Below are 18,844 nucleotides of genomic sequence, written 5' to 3'. Positions count from 1 at the left end.
TAGGAGAAAGAGTTACCTCCACAAAGGATCTCCCCCCAGGATTTCTCATATCACATGCCCAGTAATATAAATGACTACTTGGTAGGCTGTCATCACTTATTTTCAGATTCCCCAAGGCTGCTTTAATACTAAAGGAAGAAGGGAACACATTGATGTCAGTAAGCAAACTCTCCTGAGACAAACAAGCAAGCTTAGTTTCATTTTCTTTCATCAACAGGATTTGGGTCTGGGCCATCTTTAATGTCAGATTGAACATAATTCTGGATTTCCCTTTTCCAAGCAAGCCCTTAACAGCATGTTCCTCAACGATAGTGGCATTTAAATCACCTATATCTCTCGATTCATCATTTTTCATAATGGCTGTTGAAGAGCTGTCACTTGAAGTTGCAACACTTCCATCCTCAATGTTGATAGAATTAATAAATTCCATAATGGCAAGAATTGTTGGTCTACGACAAAAAAATGTCAAGGTAGCCAGAGTCACTATTACCTGAAATGATATATATGCACTAGGTTAAAAAACCACACAGAACTGAAGTCAAATTGTAAAAGCCCAAAGCCACCAACCTGCTTATCTGTATTGTTATACCGTGTAGAGCTCAGATCATAGATAACAATTTGTGCTTTTACAAAACTCTCCAATGTGTCAGTAAGTTCAGTTTCCTTAGTACTAGTAGAAGGAGCATCACTAGGTAGAAGTCCAGTAATGCGACTAAACTTTGGGGGTGACAGTGATGAATACTTAAATTTGATCTCACTGTTGGAACTTGATGGGTATTCGGATGTACCTCCAGGGGACTGCATAGGATAATCACCACTATCTGTCAAAGTCTCAGGTGCCTCATAAAACATATCATCAGTTTCACTTGGGATTAATCCACTACTGTCAACTACTTCTCTTGTGGTATTATACAATAACGAATGTGCATCTGCAGTCCCAACAAATGATCTTGCTAAATAACAAGGCTGTGATCGTTGAGTACTGCAAACTAAATCTTCTATTTCCAAAGACTTCAAGATTGTGCCAATGAAAATGTCATTGTCTCTGATAGAAAGCTCTACCTGTTTTCATATAAAATTTCAGAAAGGGAAGAATAGTTAAGAAACAACAAACCAACTACCTTACCTGGCCACCTATTGCTCGAAATTCAAGCAAATGCCTCTCTTCATTTAAAAGCACCTTCATCAAGCTTTGATCAGACTACATAAAAATGCACATTTTCAATATATGTGGAGATTCAGATTTAAATTAAAACAAGAAAATGGCAACAGACGCCAGATGGGACTAACCTGATAACTATAACTGAAGCAAACCTTTAGTTCATCGAGAACACCTGTTACAAACAATCTCTCAGCAATTGCTACGTCAAGCACATCCTGGTTATCGTGTTCTAATTCAGTGTCATCATGGTCAGATGAGGTTTCAGATAGACCAGATATAGAAGCTAAATCCTGCACAAAAATAGTAAAATAATGAACATTTAATGTTAGAAAACTCTGACACTATGATCTATCTAACTTGATACACTTAATCAAATAGTGGCTGTAAAGAAAATTTATTAAAGCTATTTACCAAAATATAATAATAAAAAATGAAAGCTTCACATATAAAATAAAAACTACCAATCAATGGGAAGAAACCTAAAAACAGAAATTTTAAGAAAATCAAGGACTGATGTTAAGAAGGTAAAATATCATGTTTTCCTATGGTAACCCCATTCTACTTCTTAAGGCATAGGGTTAATTCCAAAAAAACTACCAAATGGAGTTTTCTCCACCAAAAAAGCAGATTGAAAATGTCCACCACAAGTGAAGAGGTTGTTTCTAGGATTTAAACCTTGACCTCCACGTCACAAGACAAGTAACTTTAACATTTGGATGAGGCTCGCTGCAATTTACGATAATGGATTGCTAAAAATAATTTAAATGAGAACATAAAAACTAAAAGAAATGACATAATCAAAGGACGCCAGCCAGACCATATACATAGGCAAGTGTTTTGCCATGCAAACTTAACATTATGTAAGTGTTGAGATATTATTCAGATATAGTTTGTTGTATCTTCATAACTATCTGTTTCCTTAGATAGCTGATCCTAATCCCTCGAGTTTAGGTATTAATTAGTCTAAGTTTGTATACAAATATTGTACCCAATATTCATCAAAGATGAAATTATTCACATACATTCAGATTCAATACTAGGTATAAACTACCCTCATTAGAGAGATCAAAATGAAGAAAACAAACCGATGCATAATAGATAGCCCCTTGTAAGCGACTATGCCAGGTCTTCAATGAATCCTCAGATTCACAACGAAAAATCAGTGCATTTGAGTCCTCCACAACCTACATCAGTGTAAGATTGATATTAATAGACATTCAAACCTTCTTAGAAATAACATAAATATATTGTCCCTAGTTTTCAGATAAGACTGGGAGTGATTACGTTACTGCTGGATCGTGCAGGACTACAAACAACCAAAACATGCTCTGCATCAGCAACAAGCTCTGGTGGAACCTGATATGCCTGTTTCCCACGTAGACTACAACAATCCAATTATAGAGATTATCAATAACATATATGAAGCTAGAGCGTGCATATAACAATCAAAGTACTAATATACATAAGAATAGACTGAAAGAGAGTTGAGAAAGGACGAGGAAAGTGATTTGAGATTTTCTGGAGTGATTGGCACTCAGCATGCTGAATTATACAATTGAAAGAATAAATGCAGCTCATGTTTACAAGAACTATAAACAACTCCTAGTATTTCCAATACTAATTTAACTCCTAGTATTTCCAATGCTATATTAATTCTTTTATGAAGATCTAGAATAGCGGGCAATGTGCGGAGTTTCTTCAGTCTCTTAACATAACTTCATTTGCTTAACATCTCCAAACTCCAACACTTCAAGTAATTGTCTTAATATGAGTGCACAGCTATGGCCATGGCTCACTATAGGTACCCTTTTTGCCCCAAATCAGTACACCCTCAGTTCCAAAACTTTTGATCTTAAGGTTATGCACAGTTTAAGAAGTCAATAAATAATGTAAAAGCTAAATACAATTTGACTAAGACAAATGTTTCTCTCTTTCTAAGAGCATTACAAGTTATATAACCTTCACTATCTCAACAAAATCACACTTCACTTATTTAGTCTATAACAAAACACAAAAAGATGGCATATCCACCTGGTACACTGCTTGTAAGATCTTGAGTCAGGGCTTTCCAGTACATAAAGAAAAGTCCCCACTAAGCAGAAGTATCTCTGCTGCCATACAGCTTCCCTAATTCCCAGGCCCTATTACATTTTTATATAAACAAGATAGTGTATATTAGAAAATGACACGACATGGGCAACAAAGATGGCCATTAGATAAGTTAGGGAGTGAGAGAGACTACTACCTTCCATGTTAGAAGAGACAGCCACCCCTCAAGGTCAGCCTGATGCCAAGGACGAAGAAACTCTGAGCTGTCACCATCCTTCCCCTCGAAGATCTTTATTACCTGCATCAGTCGATGATACCGAGCAGGCGAAAAATGAAAGCCCAAGGATGGAAGCCTCACAGCAAGGCGCGTTGAAGGATAATATGGACGCTCCAACCGAATCTGGTCATAGTGAAGAAAGAACAAGTTGGAATGCTTCTTAACTTAAGACAACTATCATAAAAAATTCCAATATGTAGGAATTTCACCTGTTGAAGCTGTAAGATGATGACACACTCGTCAATAATTGGCAAATAACCACTATTGGTAGAATGGGCTGACTTATTCTTAGAAAATTGGCTCCAGTGATAGTCACCATCAAACAAAAATGCTGACACATCACTTAAGACCAAATCAAATCGCAGGTACATATTCTCTTCGGTCGATCCCTGTTGATGGTCATCCTGCATAAAAAATTTCACTGTACTTAATAAATTAAACAAGTTCAAATAAATATATGGCAAAAGATATCAGGAGTATCCACCTGTGTACGGATCAACAAGTTCCCTAGGTCCAGTAAAAGCTTCGTAGCATGAGTGTTGTCGGGACAAAAATCTGTAGGAATAGTAATCTTGGGAGCTGCAATATCCAAGTCCAATGAAAACCTAATAGATGAGCAACAACGAGAATTAACAAGGAGATTTTTTAGAAGAAACCATCTGCTTTGAGGATATGTACCAAAACTGAATACAGAGGAACGAAAAATTCAGGGTCTCAATATCCTATGTAGTAAAATCAGGAGCCATGGTCAAATCATATTCTGATTTCTAGCTAGGTAGAGCTTTACCACAGCTCACACACTCATCACTCAATGCCACCAAAGAAAGTTTAATGGCATTGTAGTAAGTGAAGGGAAGACAGGGCCAAGAACAATATCACAATGTCAGCACAAAAAGTACCTTCTTACTATATTTGGGCTATTTTGGAGAAAAAAATGTATGGCAAGAACTAGGAACAGGAGAATTCTATATGAATCTTTCGAAGGAAATCTTACAGTCTTCATTTTGGTTTTAGAGCATCCTTCTTTTACTTCTTTTAGGTTGACTCTTCATTAACTAGCTTAGTCTACAACTTGGTTTTTTTCACCATTGGGAGCCCTGGTCCATATTACATTTCAGTTATGCATTCATTAAGTTCCCTAATACACTTAGTATGCTACCTGTTGTATATTTCAATTATGGATCCATTAAGTTCCATTGTTAACACTATAGTACGATTTCTTTTGTGTCAATGCATGAGTATGAGAGAAAGAGAACCAAAAATTGAGATATAGCATACAGTTTATAGAATGGTTTCATACTAAAACATTTTAGGCTCTTCTAATATGTCACAAACTCCCACAAGTTTTAAGTGTTAGTACTGCAAAGATACTAACCTCGCCTGATCCTTCAATGCTCTATTCATTTGTTGCTGGGCAGTGCGCTTCACTTCATCAAATTTCATCTAAGAATGATTGTATGAGACCATAAGCAAATTACAACTTTCTTTACACGAGAGATTAAACAAATATCAAGAATGAGGTAAACAGAAGCACTCTCCGGTGAGACAACCAAATTTATGTTTTTAGCTTAAGAAAATATAGTGGGAAAAGAAGAAAAGTAAATTATAAATGAAAGGAGGAAACCAGGCAGGAAAAATATATAAATGAAATGATAAACAAAGACAACCACTCACTAAAAGTTTATAAAGACTTGAATGATAGGGAAACCAGTAAACTGGGGTCCATTTTTGCTTTTACTTGATACTACTCACGTACTATCAGCCAAGTAGGAAAGTTTGCCCTCCAATTTTAACAAGAAATTTTCTCGTAAATCCTTCAGCCAATTCTTGTCACACTCCCGTAATAACCAGATTTCCTGTTAGATAAACCAATTTGGAAATCCAAAGGTCCCTCTAAGGCAAAAGTTTTGTGTGGACATCAGCACTTAATGGGAGTAATGCAACTAATCTGATGCAAATTTTTAGGCCTCACGCTGCTCTATCTACTGATTTCATAATGCGCTCCTTGCATCACAAGGTTCCTTTCTTATGGGATTTTTTCAGGGGTTCTGGTGAAGTGAGGTATGTCTATCCTACAATCGAATAGTTTCTTAAGGTCACATTTAAAGGCTTTGGCAAAGAGAAGGCAAAATTATGTCGCATTGTGTAGTTTTTGGTTCTTTCCAGCTTGTTGGTGCATTTGGTTGGAGCAGAATGCTCGCCTCTTTAACAGAGTCTCACAGCCTCTTAACCTTCTTAATTAATATATGAGTCCAGATATCTTAGTTGGCAGACAAGTTCAACTTTTTCCAATTAATAAATCTCCAAAGCAGAGATGTAAATAATACCTGCACAGCAGCTGCAGTTTCTACTGCTATGGTCTGACTTACAGCAGTGTTACTTTCAAAGAATTTCACAATTTGATCAATGCTCTCCTTTATATACTGTCCAATCTCCAAAGACAGATCAGTAAACAACTAAACCAAATAAATAAAAGATCAAAAAGAGGGAAGAGGGGGCAAAATTAGTAACAGCATACAGTCATGTAACATGGAGAAGCTTTGGCAACCATGCTCCAGTCCACCTTATCATCAAAAGGTTTATAACAGAATACACCGACTAATGAGTCATAGGAGGTTGCACTCTGAAAGGATGTGGAACAAATATTCAGGATACCACATTGTATTATGCAAGCATAAAATCAAAATGAAGAAAACTAACAACAATTATGAGGAGAAAAGTCAAACCTCTGCGAGGAGACCTTTTGGTGATGATAACTGATATGAGCCTAACTTAATGTCAAAGACCTTTGTTTCTGGATAAAGCTTTATTGAGCAGCTGAGATCTTCACACGATAGTTCCACGACAGACTCATTGGCTTCCCCAATAAGCTTTGAAGCATTGTGATTCATGTGAACTACCAGGGAAGTATGAAGAACATCTGCCTTGGTACTTATAGCAGATTGCCCTTCATCACCTTCCTTATACCCAATTATTTCATTTAACTGGTTCAAGTCTTCTTCACTGAAATTAAATTCCTCACTTTCCTCTTTCGGAGATTGACTGGTCCTGGCAGTGTACATGATTTCAGGTGAGCAACACTGTCAACTAAAATAAAGTCCGTTATCTTATTACTGAGACATGAAATATTTTAAGAGAAGACTCTTCACCATCCAAATGACCACCAAGATTTCCCAACTTTCTGTTTCCTCAAGTTAAGATCTGATTCCGCTGATTGCTCCAGAAACTTGTGAGCCAACATTCTACAAACATCATAAAATATAAACACTTCAAGGGTGGAGAATAAACCAGAGGATTCCAAATTCTAACAAATCTGTCTTGCATATACATGAATCAATCTTTAATTGAACACATGTGGATTGTATAATACTCATAAATGAAGACTTGTATAATACTCATAAATGAAGGAACAAAAAGTTCTACTGACCAATCATTTTGAATGTAGATTGGACATTCAAACCAATAAACTAGCCCAGCCAAATCATCGAGGGGGAGCCTCAAACCATAATTCAAAAATTTCCTTGGGTCATGAAACAGAGCTTGCCAGGTGAAATTGTATTCAATATTAACATATTGAGTATGCTGAGTAACATGAAAGATTTTTTATTACAGTAGCAACCAAAAATGGTTTGACTACATATTACTTGCTAAAAATTCGAATTGATCTGTACAGATCCACCTTCAAAAGCTGAGTTTTTCATCCCTGTACTATAGTTACCATAGAAATGAATGCAGACTTTATACTAATGTACACTGACAATGGCTATGATACTATAGTTGAATCAACTAATAGCTACCTTATATACTCTGTGTTTTTCATATGATTAATCAATACTAAATGGTCACATACCAAACATACACCCCAGAAAAATAATATACCTCCATTGCAGTATAAGTCCAATATCAAGTTCACGATCTAGTTCTTCAATCTCTTTGTTGCCACTAATTGTCACCTGACTGGGGTCAGATTTAAGCAGCATAGCATAGAGAGAAATATATCTCTTGCGCAAGCTTGTGTATCTTAAAACTTGTTCCCATGACATTTTCCCACTGACGAAAATACAACATTTTTAGTCAGTAAACACCAAAACATGATAAATACATAGCAAGTAGCACCATTAGATCCCACACGGCTCTAATATTGACATATGAAAATGTTTACACAATATTCTGAAAGGTGTTTGGTCAGATGAAACATGAAAACAAACCAAACACGCTTTTATACAATGTAGTTGAGTTCCAATTTTAAAGAAAGAAATTGATCATTTGACCGTATAAATAATTTCATCAAAAATCATAAGATATATGGATGACGCTTGGATGCTATGTTAATGCAAATGCGTTAAACAGGTGCATAGATATCAATACTAACTACTCAGCTTGTTTCAAAGATATTTTTTGTCAAACATGTGACTAGTCATTAGTTGGGCTACTAATTCAAGCTCCACTACTTATCTACATAATTATAATTATATATCACAAACTTTAAATCAGCTATGAACATAACTAGAGTGTGTTTAAATACCTTGCCTTCTTCATCTGGTCAGATACAGCTCTGTAAGCATACCTCCACCAAGACCTTGGGTCAGCTTTAACTGGCACCAGCGGACGATGATGAGCATACTTTAGACGCTGATTAAATGCAGCAAAGTTTTCTGCTAATTTCGTAATATCCCTGTATCCATCCTGCAAAGATTATCTCAAAAAATTAATAAAGACATTTCTAGCAACACACAATATAAAAAATAAAATAAAAACATCAAACGAACCTTAGATAAGCTGATTGTGACATCGTCCAAATTCACCACAGCCTTCTGCAAAGGTTGATTGCTATCAGCAACTTCATTCAGCCGAAGCTTGTAGTACTTAGCTTTCCCAGTAACTGGTTGCAGAATGTATGAGTGCTTTCTTAACGAATAATCAACTGGCTTTGCGTCTATTGTGCCAAACTTAAATACCTAAATTTATACCAAGAAAATTACAAAGAGAAAATAAAAAGAAAACAGAGGTAGTAGAGTAATAAAATTGTCTGTAAGAACAAATAGTATTGGAATGTAGTAAAATTGTAAGGTACCATCTTGTGTTTTAAATAACAAAATTCCTAGTTCTGTCTTATTTCCTACAGAACCCTTTTTTAAGTTCCTCTCCACATCTTTGGTTCTACATTTTTGTGCACGATGTTTCTCAGGAATCAAACAATTTATCTGCTCAACCAAGCTATCGAGTGTCTTTCTTGGGTATTCTTGAGTTCAGAAGGAATGCAGATGCTATTTCTACCTACACATTGTTTTTATATCTCTGCTAATGCTGCTGTTTCGAGGACATCATTATTGAAGAGATTGAACAAGAAACCCCATTAGGTCTTAGCCATCCCTTATCTGGTTACTCCTGCATTTGTCCCTCAACCTCCAAATACTCAAGTTTCAAATACCAGGTCTTATTCTCCCCAACCGTTTATCACCTAACTGCCATCCTCGACCATGCTTCCAGAGGCAACCCATGTCTTCTCGAGGTTAGGATAAAGAGAATAAATATTATTACAGTATAGAGAAAACAAACCTAGAAATTTGGAGAGCAAACTCCACAAACAAAAGCAAATTGGTATCAGCAAACAGACTAGAAAGACCATGCACATAACAAACCAATCCCCCCTCCCCGCCCCCGACGGTTTAGACTGTCAACCTTCCCCACAAACAGAGTGTCATAATAAGCAAACTTACAAGGATATCCTAAACATACGTATTCGTTATATACATAATATAAATTAAAACGAAATAAACATTAACGAAGTCAAGGAGCAAAGTATCTACATAACCCTCAGTAGCCATCATATATACCTGAAACCACTCTGAAGGAAGCAAATCTTCCCATGCTTTGTTAACATGCCATGGAATAATATCTGAATCTAAATAAACAGCAAGCCCGTCAAGTTCAACAGACTGCAAAGCAATGAGAAAAAAGACATCAACAAAAAAAGAACACTAGAAACATAACAGTTATACAAAATGAAAGGCAATAATCATTATGGACTACAGAGTAATACTGTTTTAATATTGCAGGTATGGAAGGTAAGTTTCACTAATATAGAAAATTTGAGATAACTTTTTTTTGCAGGTATGGAAGGTATGGAAGGTAAGTTTTAATAAGATTCACTAAAAGAAGCTAACAAAATATATAGTGCCAACGAACATGATCAAAAAAATAAGCTCCTTACTCTCAAGCTAACAAAGCTTCAATATAGAAAATTTGAGATAACTTTTTTTTGTTGCAAGATGCACTTTAGAACTCGATCAAATTAAACAAGTGTCTAAATCATTACAAAAGGATGTCATCATTACAACCAATATCAATTTAGACTAACAAATCAGAACCTTTTGGATGCGGTCTAGTGCCCCTCCAGTAATAAAAGTCTCTTTCCCGGTATCATCTACTGTCACGGCTGAGAGACTATCCAACATAACACCAGCTGAAAATGGGTGCCCTGGATTGCTGCAAGACAGAATAAATCAGGCTAGAGTATGATATAGAAAGAAAGTTGATATCCAATTTACTTTCAAGAAAACATTTGAAATCTTCCTTTACCTCTCACAATCCTCATATCTGATGTGAATATTGGAAATTGAAAGCTTCAAATTTCCAATAATGGTGCTAATGAGCGATCCCAGCCATGATTTATTCTAAAAATGAAACAGAAGATAAACAAGCTAATTAACTTATTCTTAAACATACACAAACATGCATGCAGATACTTATTTAGGGCTCAGAAGAGATATCTGGAATACATAATCATAAACTTCTGTATCAGATGCATAGCTATAAGAAAAATATATATGTTTCCTAAAATTATGGAATATACTTTTCAGTTTTCACATATTACCTAATTCACACATAGGATATGATGCACATGATTGTGAAAAGACAACTTCAAAAACTTCAGCATTTAGTTATAATGTGTTTAAATTCTTTCCCTGCAAAGCAACAACTTCATTGGGGAATGTTTTGTTTGGGGTTTATGGTGAGTGAGACTTGGTGTGTCCTTCAACATTGCAATTGTTTCTGATTGTTAAGAGTTAGAGACTTCCGCAAAAAGGAAGCAAAAGTTTTTTTTAGGCAATGATGCAATTTAGGCAGCCCTTTGGCACATTTGGCGGGAGCAAAATGCTCACATCATTAAGGTTGCCTCACTACCTCTCAACTTAATATGGGACAGGAAGTTTATGGTCTCTCTATGATGCTCTGCTAATAACTGTTTTTAAGGAGTTACGATTTTAGAAATATAAAGCAATTGCGAGTGAGAAATTTTTCTGAACCTTGGATGAAGGGATGGTTGGCTGGGCACCACCTAAAAGTAAAATCCCCCTACTCACTCCAAATAAACAAATAAATAAATAGCACAAAGCTCATACCATTTCAGACTTGAATTGTTGTGACTTCTCCCACAGCTTCAGTTCCATCTCCTGTTGCCAAAAGGGAGGAAAATATTATTCATCAAATAAATGGTGTTAAAGTAACAACAAATTAAGACCATTTAATGAATTATTACTTCTTACCTGTATTCGGTTCTTCTTAGCTTCTTGGACAGCATCCTCAGTACATCCCTCAACTTGAGTTGCAGGTTCGGCTAATAAGAAAATGCGATCCAGAGAAACCAAGACTGGATCTTGGCCAAGCCTACTCCATGGAACCTATAAAAATAAAAAAGTCAAATATGGCAATCACATATGTAGAAAGGAGTATGTTACTTAAACAGTCTGCTTGATAGTGCATCAGCGAAGATAGATTGAAATGCATAACTTTTTTATATAAAAATTAATTTCATCAATGAGGAAGGTAAAAAACAAATTACAAGTAAGGGGATGCTAAGATATTCTTCAAAAAACAAGAACAGGGAAAAATAAGAGTCAAGAATCCAGCAAGATGCCCAGTCTCTCTACATATCGGAGATAGATACTCCCTTGAAGCAGTCATGAACAGGCAGCAGAGCATGAGAAAGAAGACAAAAACAGAAGCCCTTCCCAAAGTCGATGTTGGGGCAAAGAGAAGGCCTTAAAATGGAGGCATTCCATCCAACCAAACACAACAAAGAACAAAATAGCACTATGCACAATGGCCTCATTTTTTTATAAAACCTTTAAAAGGGACCAGAGAAACTGCTCTAAATCAAAGGGGAACACCCAAGATTCATTCAGTGCACAAGTAACTTATTCCATAAAAAAGTTTCTTCCCTACAATGTAGAGATTTAAAAACATAAAATAACACATACTTCAGCCTGAGCTATAAAAATATCATTACCAGTAATACTTAAAAATAAAATAAGACCACGGCAGCAACAACAACAACATATTGATAACAACCCCCCAGGCCCACAATATTTGTCTAAACCTAAAACAATAAACAAAAAAGAGCAAAAGAAAAAAGCTTTGCATATTATCGCATGGCCATGTTGGAATAACCCCCTCACTCTTTTAAATTGTCATCATCCTCACTCTGAAAATTAGCTATAAAAACTAAAAACCAGAAAAGATAATAGTGAAACCTGAAAAATAAGTAAAGAAAATAGTTCAGTCTGATCATAATTTAATCACGCAAATTGGAAGAGAGCTGGCAAAAGTCAAATCACATCAAATAATTGAAATAAAAGGATTTTCAAAGTGATGTAAAGTCTCCACTGGATCCCCAGGTATCTTACAAGGCCAAAGGTCATGGTTCAACCCCTGGGAGCGACACATGCTGGAAGGGGCAGACACACATCCCGAAAGAGATTAGTTTCTTACCTATAGGGTGAGGGGATATCATTGGTTAACACCACAAAAGGTGCTACTTCATCGTATAAGTTGAAATTATCTTATAATCATAAGAAGAAAAAAACAAAGGAAAATGACCATTGAGGAATATCAAAACCTGTATAACCAGACTTAACATATTATACTTCTAAGTTTCTGACAAAAAACACTTAATCACCCACCGACCTTAAGTTTCACTGATCCCAGAAAACCTGCCTTAACCTTCACGGGCAATTTTAAAGCATTTAGAGCCTCGGGCTTCAGCTGCATATTCTTCAGCTCCACATCACCTGTTTCATATTTTAGTTTTAGGGGAGGAAAATATCAGAAATACATAAGGAAAATTGATGCGGGAGATAAAAAGCAGTACATCCATAAACTCGTTAAATATTCCAATACTTCACGAATAAGATACATATATTGAGTATGTTGATATTTCCCACAAATGCACATTGACCATAGAAGACCAACTTACCTACCTCACCACGAGACACCACTAATCAGGATAGCTAGAACACATTAAGTAAATCCTAAATTTTCTCCTCAAACTAAAATTTACACTCAATGCAAGTTCATTGATAATTTCATTTACCATGGATTATAACTTTTATGTGATGATTCTTGATCTAATACATATAATGAATTATAATATGAGGATAAGCTGTATGTATGCTTTGAAGTTGAAAAATAAATAACTGCATGCATCCAAGTTCCATGTTGTTGTGTCATTGGTTAAACCATTGAAGCAATGACCCAAAAAATACAAATATCAAGATGCCTACATAACGGCAATTAGCAACAACTTATTTTGAAGGCTCGAAATTATTTAATTTGAATTCAAGATCTAGAGTAACCTAGCAAACAGAGCTCATGACCTATTGGGAGGAAGATGGAGTTGGAGAAAGTGAACAGGAAATATAGCCTGATGTCACTTTTAATAGCATAATCATTATTCGTTGATTTAATACTCCTTCTACCCCTTTTTATAAGTCACGTTTTACAAGTATTTCTTGTCCCTAAATATATGTCACTTTATAATATTTAGGCACTACTAAATAATTTATAATGAATATATCATAATACTTCCACTCTATATTTATTATTCACTCAATACTCCGATCAACTCTTTTACTTTTCCCATAATAATGGCTGTATCATTATAGGTCGTATTGCTTTTGGCTGGGTTTTTTGGTGAAATGATCATTAAATTGAAGAGATGAGTTTAGTTTATAAAGTTTTGAATCGGGGTAATTTTAGTATGTTAATATATTTCTTGGTAAATTTGAGAATGATAACTACTTTAACCAATTTTTCTTAATTTATATCAGTTACTTAAAAGTGGCTTATCAATAATGGAGTTACCTTCGTTCCTATGCAAGTGTCTTGCTCTTATAACTACACTTATTCATTTCCATTCATCGTCTCTATTGTTAACATAGTTGTAAATCTAGAGAGAAACTTAAAAGAGAAACAAATTTATACACTTATAAACTGAGGAACGAGACAGAAATCTTCAATTCACCAAAAGTAAGAATGTTCAAAGTTCAAAAACAAATTAAGAAACACACACGCATTAAAAGAGAAACAAAATTATACACTGGCAAATAAACGGAGGAACGAAACAAAACAGAGAATTCAAATTCACCAAAAAATAAGAATGTTCAAAACTTCAAAAACGATTTAATGAGACACACACTCGCACATTATAAGCACGATTGCGCAGGCACAGACAACAGATTGAACACTTAAAATTCAATTCAACAAATATAAACACTCCGTAAAAAATTCGAGCACTACATTACACACATAAACTCACAAATATCACTCTAATTTGTAATTTCAACTCAGCTTTCTACCAAATTAAATAAAACAAAATGCGTTTAACTTAAAATGAAGTAATCGAACCTTTCCAGACACTGATTTTGAGGGCTTCTTTGTTGAGACCTCTGATATAATTGCCAAGGTACCTTTGCAAAAGGTACGCTACCTGATCCTCCAGCATCTCGTTGCAGTTTGATCATAAACTCTCTCAGTTTAACCACGATCGCGACGGTTACCACGACGGTGATCAAAAAAGGAAGAACTCTTCCACAGCGTTCAGTAACATCATATTTATTTATTAATATGAAAATGGAAATGAAAATTGATCTATAAGATGGTTTAATTAATTATTCTGATGGCGTAAATGAGGGTGTAGGTACTGCTATATTATTTAACGAACCAGAGTTGACTGTGTAATAAAGGTTATTACGTGATAGCATGTTACTCTTACGTGGCGGGTTTGTAGATGCGTGATATTGTGGTACCGGCTGCAGCGGAAAACAGATATTATTTTTGTCATGTAGATCAACTCGCCGACCTCGCCTCTTGTGCTGTGACCCTGTGACCGAGACACATGCGAATAATGAAATATCATATAAGTTATTATAATAATATATACTGAAAAATGCTTCAATATGTATGTATTTATAATGCGTATATACCGAAATAGTCAATATATCATTTACTAAACTAACATAAAAATATGTCCTTAATTAAAACTTGAAAATGGCATGTATTATTTTTGAAGTGACACGCGTCACTATTAAATTGTTAGGGGAACTTGGGCTTATTATATATGATTACTTTTTTTCTATATTTGCAATTCATCAGATATATTTAATATAAATTATCGACTAAATATGGACATTATCATTGTAATTTTTTTTGTTTGAATAATTCAAATTGTAGACGTGCAAATTGCAATCATATTTTTAAGATATTTATTTCTTCTCTTTCTTTTTTTTGTTACAGAGTTACTGTTGTTAACATGTTCCAACAATTACATATACATATATTTGGGTGAGGTGGGATAAAAAGGAGCTACATCAAGCTAGCCCCTTAATCGAAGCCAAACCCGTAGGAACATCTATCCACATATATACAGCAATATGCTATATTAGTATTAGACTCTTAGACTCTTGTGGTTAATTAGTATTAGAATTGCTAGATATAAGTCGATTGTGAAGTTTACAGGACTAGACTAAATATCTACGAGTGGATTAGTAGTAAGGTCAGACTCTAATACCATATTAGGAATTTAGACTTAATAGACCGAACGCAAACTAAACAACTAACTCATAAGGTAAGAGTTGTATAAGCCTTAAAAGCATTGATTCGGTCATATTCTATTCTGATATGGGACTTATCTTAGTAGTTAATGCATACTGAAATTAGCATTTTGCATACCATAAAAATAGAATACCCACAACTTTGCAGAGAACCACAATTTTGCTTGTGTAATCAAATTCACCCATTTTTATGAATTAGTTTTCTTTGGATATTGCGTTAATTCACTACAAGAAACTAATCAAATTTCCACCTATAATTTCAGTACAAGAAAGAACATAGAAATGAAGAGTAGTTTGTGATACCGGCTCACCATTGTGAATCAATTCCAAAGTAAGTTGTATTTCGATCGACCAATGATAGTAATTGAAAGTTGATTTCCACTTGAAAAGTAGAAAACTCGGCTTGGAAAAAGGGATATCATAAGACAAAGGAACCAAAGAAACTTAGACATAGTTTTATCAATTTGGAGAAGATGTGTAATAAGGGCGTAAGATCTATATTGCAAAGCTGTAAAGACTAAAGGAATTCATATTGCATGATGAGAGCAATGTTGATAAACTTTAACACCTAAGAATTTAACACCTATTAGCAATTTAGCAGCACTAAGAATTTATATTCTGAATCTACAACACTAATAATTGACCCGAAAAACATGAATTAATTGAGAAAGAATTGACAATACAAGATTTTTATTAATTATATCATTATTTATTCTATGATATAACGATTATTACATACTTTGTCTCACCTCATTTTCTGATGCCTCACCCAAATTCAGTGTTTCTTGACCGGCACATCAACGAACCTCAATTTTTCAAGTTTCTATGGACAAATTCAATCCCACAGAAATAGACCATGAAAAAAAGGAATCTATTTCTATTCAGTTTCTTCTTTAAAACAGAGAAACTATTCTAGGCACAACAGCCACAAATCCATAACCCAGCAAGAAAAGGAAAGAAAACAAAAACGTTAATATATATCTAAAAAATAATAATAATAAAACCAGAAGAAAAAAATACATTTCAGAACGAGGACCCTACAAAAAAACTCATTTTGATGTGATATCTTCTCTTTTGACCCTTCTTCGCTGAAAGAAACTATAGTTGAGAACTTCACTTCTTGCTTTCATCTTCTTTTTTGTTAGAGACTTTCCTTTATTTTCTGTTCATGTCTGCTATTTTTTTCTTTTCCAAAAATACAGTAGCAGTTTGAAGCTGCCTCTAATTTCAATTAAGTAGCAGCAACAGCCCCTGCACGAAATGAATAATCTTGAGTCTTGTTTGATGAAGCAGATTTCTTTTGCTCCTTTTGTCTCAAAGTCTTCATTGAAGAAAGGTTCCTATTCTTCTCTTTGGTTTCATCCATGTATATTTGTTCTTGCCTACAATCTTCACTGCAAAAAGGTGTGTCCCCTCTGAAACGATGTTACCAATTAGATCAAGAATCAGAACAAAGCATTCTAAGATTCACAAATTTAAATCCAACCCATTTAAAAACCATATAAGAAATTTTCAGTTTTCGATCAAGATAAAGAAAACAAAGAATACCCCATCAAGCATAACAATGTCTTCAATGCCGACAATATATAAAAAACAAATCTTTATGAAACAAGTAAAAGGAGAAGAGAAGAGTTTTGAAATTTAATAACAATGATTTTTCCGTGGCTAACCTGTACATGAAGATGTCTCTATTGTTTCCAAGTGGCTTCTTGCAGATAAAACAAGCTTGAAGAAAGTGAGGAACATGATCTTCAAATCTTGCATCATAAAATCTAGCAGATGTAGAAGAATAAATTGGGTAAGTGTAGCCCAAAGTCGTAGACACAAAACCATGTTGGTAATGGTAAGGGTAGTGACAAAAAAACCCAACGTTGGTATCTGCCAAAGAAACCAAACCATCGTCATCTTTTAAGAAACAGTGTCTTTTGGAATAAGTGGCCATGAGAATTGAAGAGTTTTACTGATTCCTTTAAGAAACTGAAATGAAAAATGAAGAGAGAAGAAAAAGTAGTAAAGGGAAAGAAAGTGGAAAAGGTGGTTTATAAAGTGGTTAGGTGAATGTTTTGTTGTTTATTTTTCCCACGTGTATCCTCACACTACAGGTAATCCTGGACGAGTCAGGATATTCATTATGTGGGCTAACTCTCTCAAATGACATTTGTTTGGATAAACAGGTTACAATTTATAAGCATTCGTCTCACTCAATCAATTGGCTGGATCCCTTGATACAAAAATATTTTTATAAATATTAGTTTACATTTTTTGCAAAGAGGATTCTTATTAGGAAAATAAAAAATATTTTTATAAATATTAAGTTTACATTTGTTCCAAATGGGACTCTTAGGAAAATCTTCTATTTTGCTTCATACATAAGAAAAGTATCATCTTTAGTATTAGAGATATAAATTTTTGTTTTTTATTTTATAAAAGTGTCATCACATTTAAATAACAAAATTGTAATTCCTTTTACTTTTAGAAAAAATGTACGAGTATCGTGTAAGAGTTTTATACACTATTAATTTATTATTTATTGTTTATTTTTAATCACAAATGACTTTTCAAAAATTATTATAAATAAATAGTATATAATATACTAATTATATATAAATTGATGGTGCATAAATATTACATTTTTATTTTTAATGCAATTTCTCTATATTATTAATGGCTATGGAATAAAGAAATAAGTAAGTTTTTATTAGTCCAGAGGAAAGGAAAGTGGTATTTTTTAAGGAATTAATATGTATATAGTGACAATGTAAAATTTTTTTATACTATTAGTGAATTATTTATCATTGATTTGTTAACCATTATTGACTCTCAAACAAAAATAATACAATTTAATGGTAGATGATATACTGGTAGTGTAAAAAAAATTATACTATCGGTGCATAAATTTTAAACTATTTTTTTAATACACATTATAATTGGACTCATATATACATTTTTTTTTAAGTTGAAACTATATTACAAGAGAAAAAGACGTATATACTTATAATGTATGAGTTTATATATTGTTATTGCATCATTTACTATTAATACTTAATTATAATTGATTTTTTTAAAAATGTAATTTAATAAATGATGGAGCGCATGCGCATAAATTTTTACATTATTAATGTATATATTTTATACTCATATTATTACAATACTATTTTTTGAAATATACATTATTTATTATTTTTAAAAGACGATGTAATTACGAGTAACTTTTTCAAAATAATCACCTTTTTATAGTTTATAATGGAGCCTTTTGGAATTACACATAATTGAAGAGACACCCAACTGCCACTTTATTTGCAGAATTATGCTACTAGCATGATGTAATTGATTCTATAGACATGATGACATAAATAAATTAAATTTCAACAAAAAATTGAGGTTTTTAAATAATTTAGGAGTCAAATATAAAGACAGGTGTTATTAATATGATACTATGAGGACACTGATACACTGGTATCC

At 33.9% G+C, this 18,844-nt stretch overlaps 2 protein-coding genes across 4 annotated transcripts in view; both read right to left on the bottom strand.

Annotated features, from left to right (window-relative positions):
* The window catches only part of LOC109332605, a 53,476-nt gene extending 39,171 nt beyond the window's left edge, over positions 1-14,305 (bottom strand). For 2 of the 3 annotated variants that reach the window (XR_002105909.1, XM_019567589.1), the window contains exons 1-25: positions 14,178-14,305; positions 12,459-12,562; positions 11,039-11,173; positions 10,895-10,945; positions 10,071-10,165; positions 9,860-9,977; positions 9,326-9,427; positions 8,258-8,446; positions 8,014-8,174; positions 7,368-7,538; positions 6,638-6,730; positions 6,215-6,536; positions 6,007-6,111; positions 5,816-5,911; positions 4,864-4,931; positions 3,973-4,093; positions 3,698-3,892; positions 3,408-3,611; positions 3,194-3,303; positions 2,447-2,543; positions 2,248-2,346; positions 1,291-1,452; positions 1,127-1,201; positions 568-1,062; positions 17-490 (exon numbers count right to left, since the gene is read on the bottom strand). Coding sequence is in view for 2 of the 3 variants with exons in the window: in XM_019567589.1 (XP_019423134.1) it covers positions 17-490; positions 568-1,062; positions 1,127-1,201; positions 1,291-1,452; positions 2,248-2,346; positions 2,447-2,543; positions 3,194-3,303; positions 3,408-3,611; positions 3,698-3,892; positions 3,973-4,093; positions 4,864-4,931; positions 5,816-5,911; positions 6,007-6,111; positions 6,215-6,536; positions 6,638-6,730; positions 7,368-7,538; positions 8,014-8,174; positions 8,258-8,446; positions 9,326-9,427; positions 9,860-9,977; positions 10,071-10,165; positions 10,895-10,945; positions 11,039-11,173; positions 12,459-12,562; positions 14,178-14,274 (3,939 nt within the window). In the remaining variant the exon portion in view is untranslated. Of the gene's footprint in view, positions 1-16; positions 491-567; positions 1,063-1,126; positions 1,202-1,290; positions 1,453-2,247; positions 2,347-2,446; positions 2,544-3,193; positions 3,304-3,407; positions 3,612-3,697; positions 3,893-3,972; positions 4,094-4,863; positions 4,932-5,815; positions 5,912-6,006; positions 6,112-6,214; positions 6,537-6,637; positions 6,731-7,367; positions 7,539-8,013; positions 8,175-8,257; positions 8,447-9,325; positions 9,428-9,859; positions 9,978-10,070; positions 10,166-10,894; positions 10,946-11,038; positions 11,174-12,458; positions 12,563-14,177 lie in introns of those variants that run through there. The other variant, XM_019567590.1, reaches the window with a different exon arrangement.
* LOC109332635 lies at positions 16,131-17,398 on the bottom strand. Its single transcript, XM_019567646.1, has 2 exons — positions 17,053-17,398; positions 16,131-16,797 (listed from the first exon to the last, which is right to left on the bottom strand). The coding sequence occupies exons 1-2, from the start codon at positions 17,322-17,324 to the stop codon at positions 16,614-16,616; spliced, it is 456 nt and encodes a 151-aa protein (XP_019423191.1). The 5' UTR covers positions 17,325-17,398; the 3' UTR covers positions 16,131-16,613.

The sequence above is a fragment of the Lupinus angustifolius genome, chromosome LG18 (genome assembly GCF_001865875.1).
Source record: "Lupinus angustifolius cultivar Tanjil chromosome LG18, LupAngTanjil_v1.0, whole genome shotgun sequence".
Taxonomy (NCBI): domain Eukaryota; kingdom Viridiplantae; phylum Streptophyta; class Magnoliopsida; order Fabales; family Fabaceae; genus Lupinus; species Lupinus angustifolius.
This window is presented reverse-complemented; position numbering and strand designations above follow the sequence as displayed.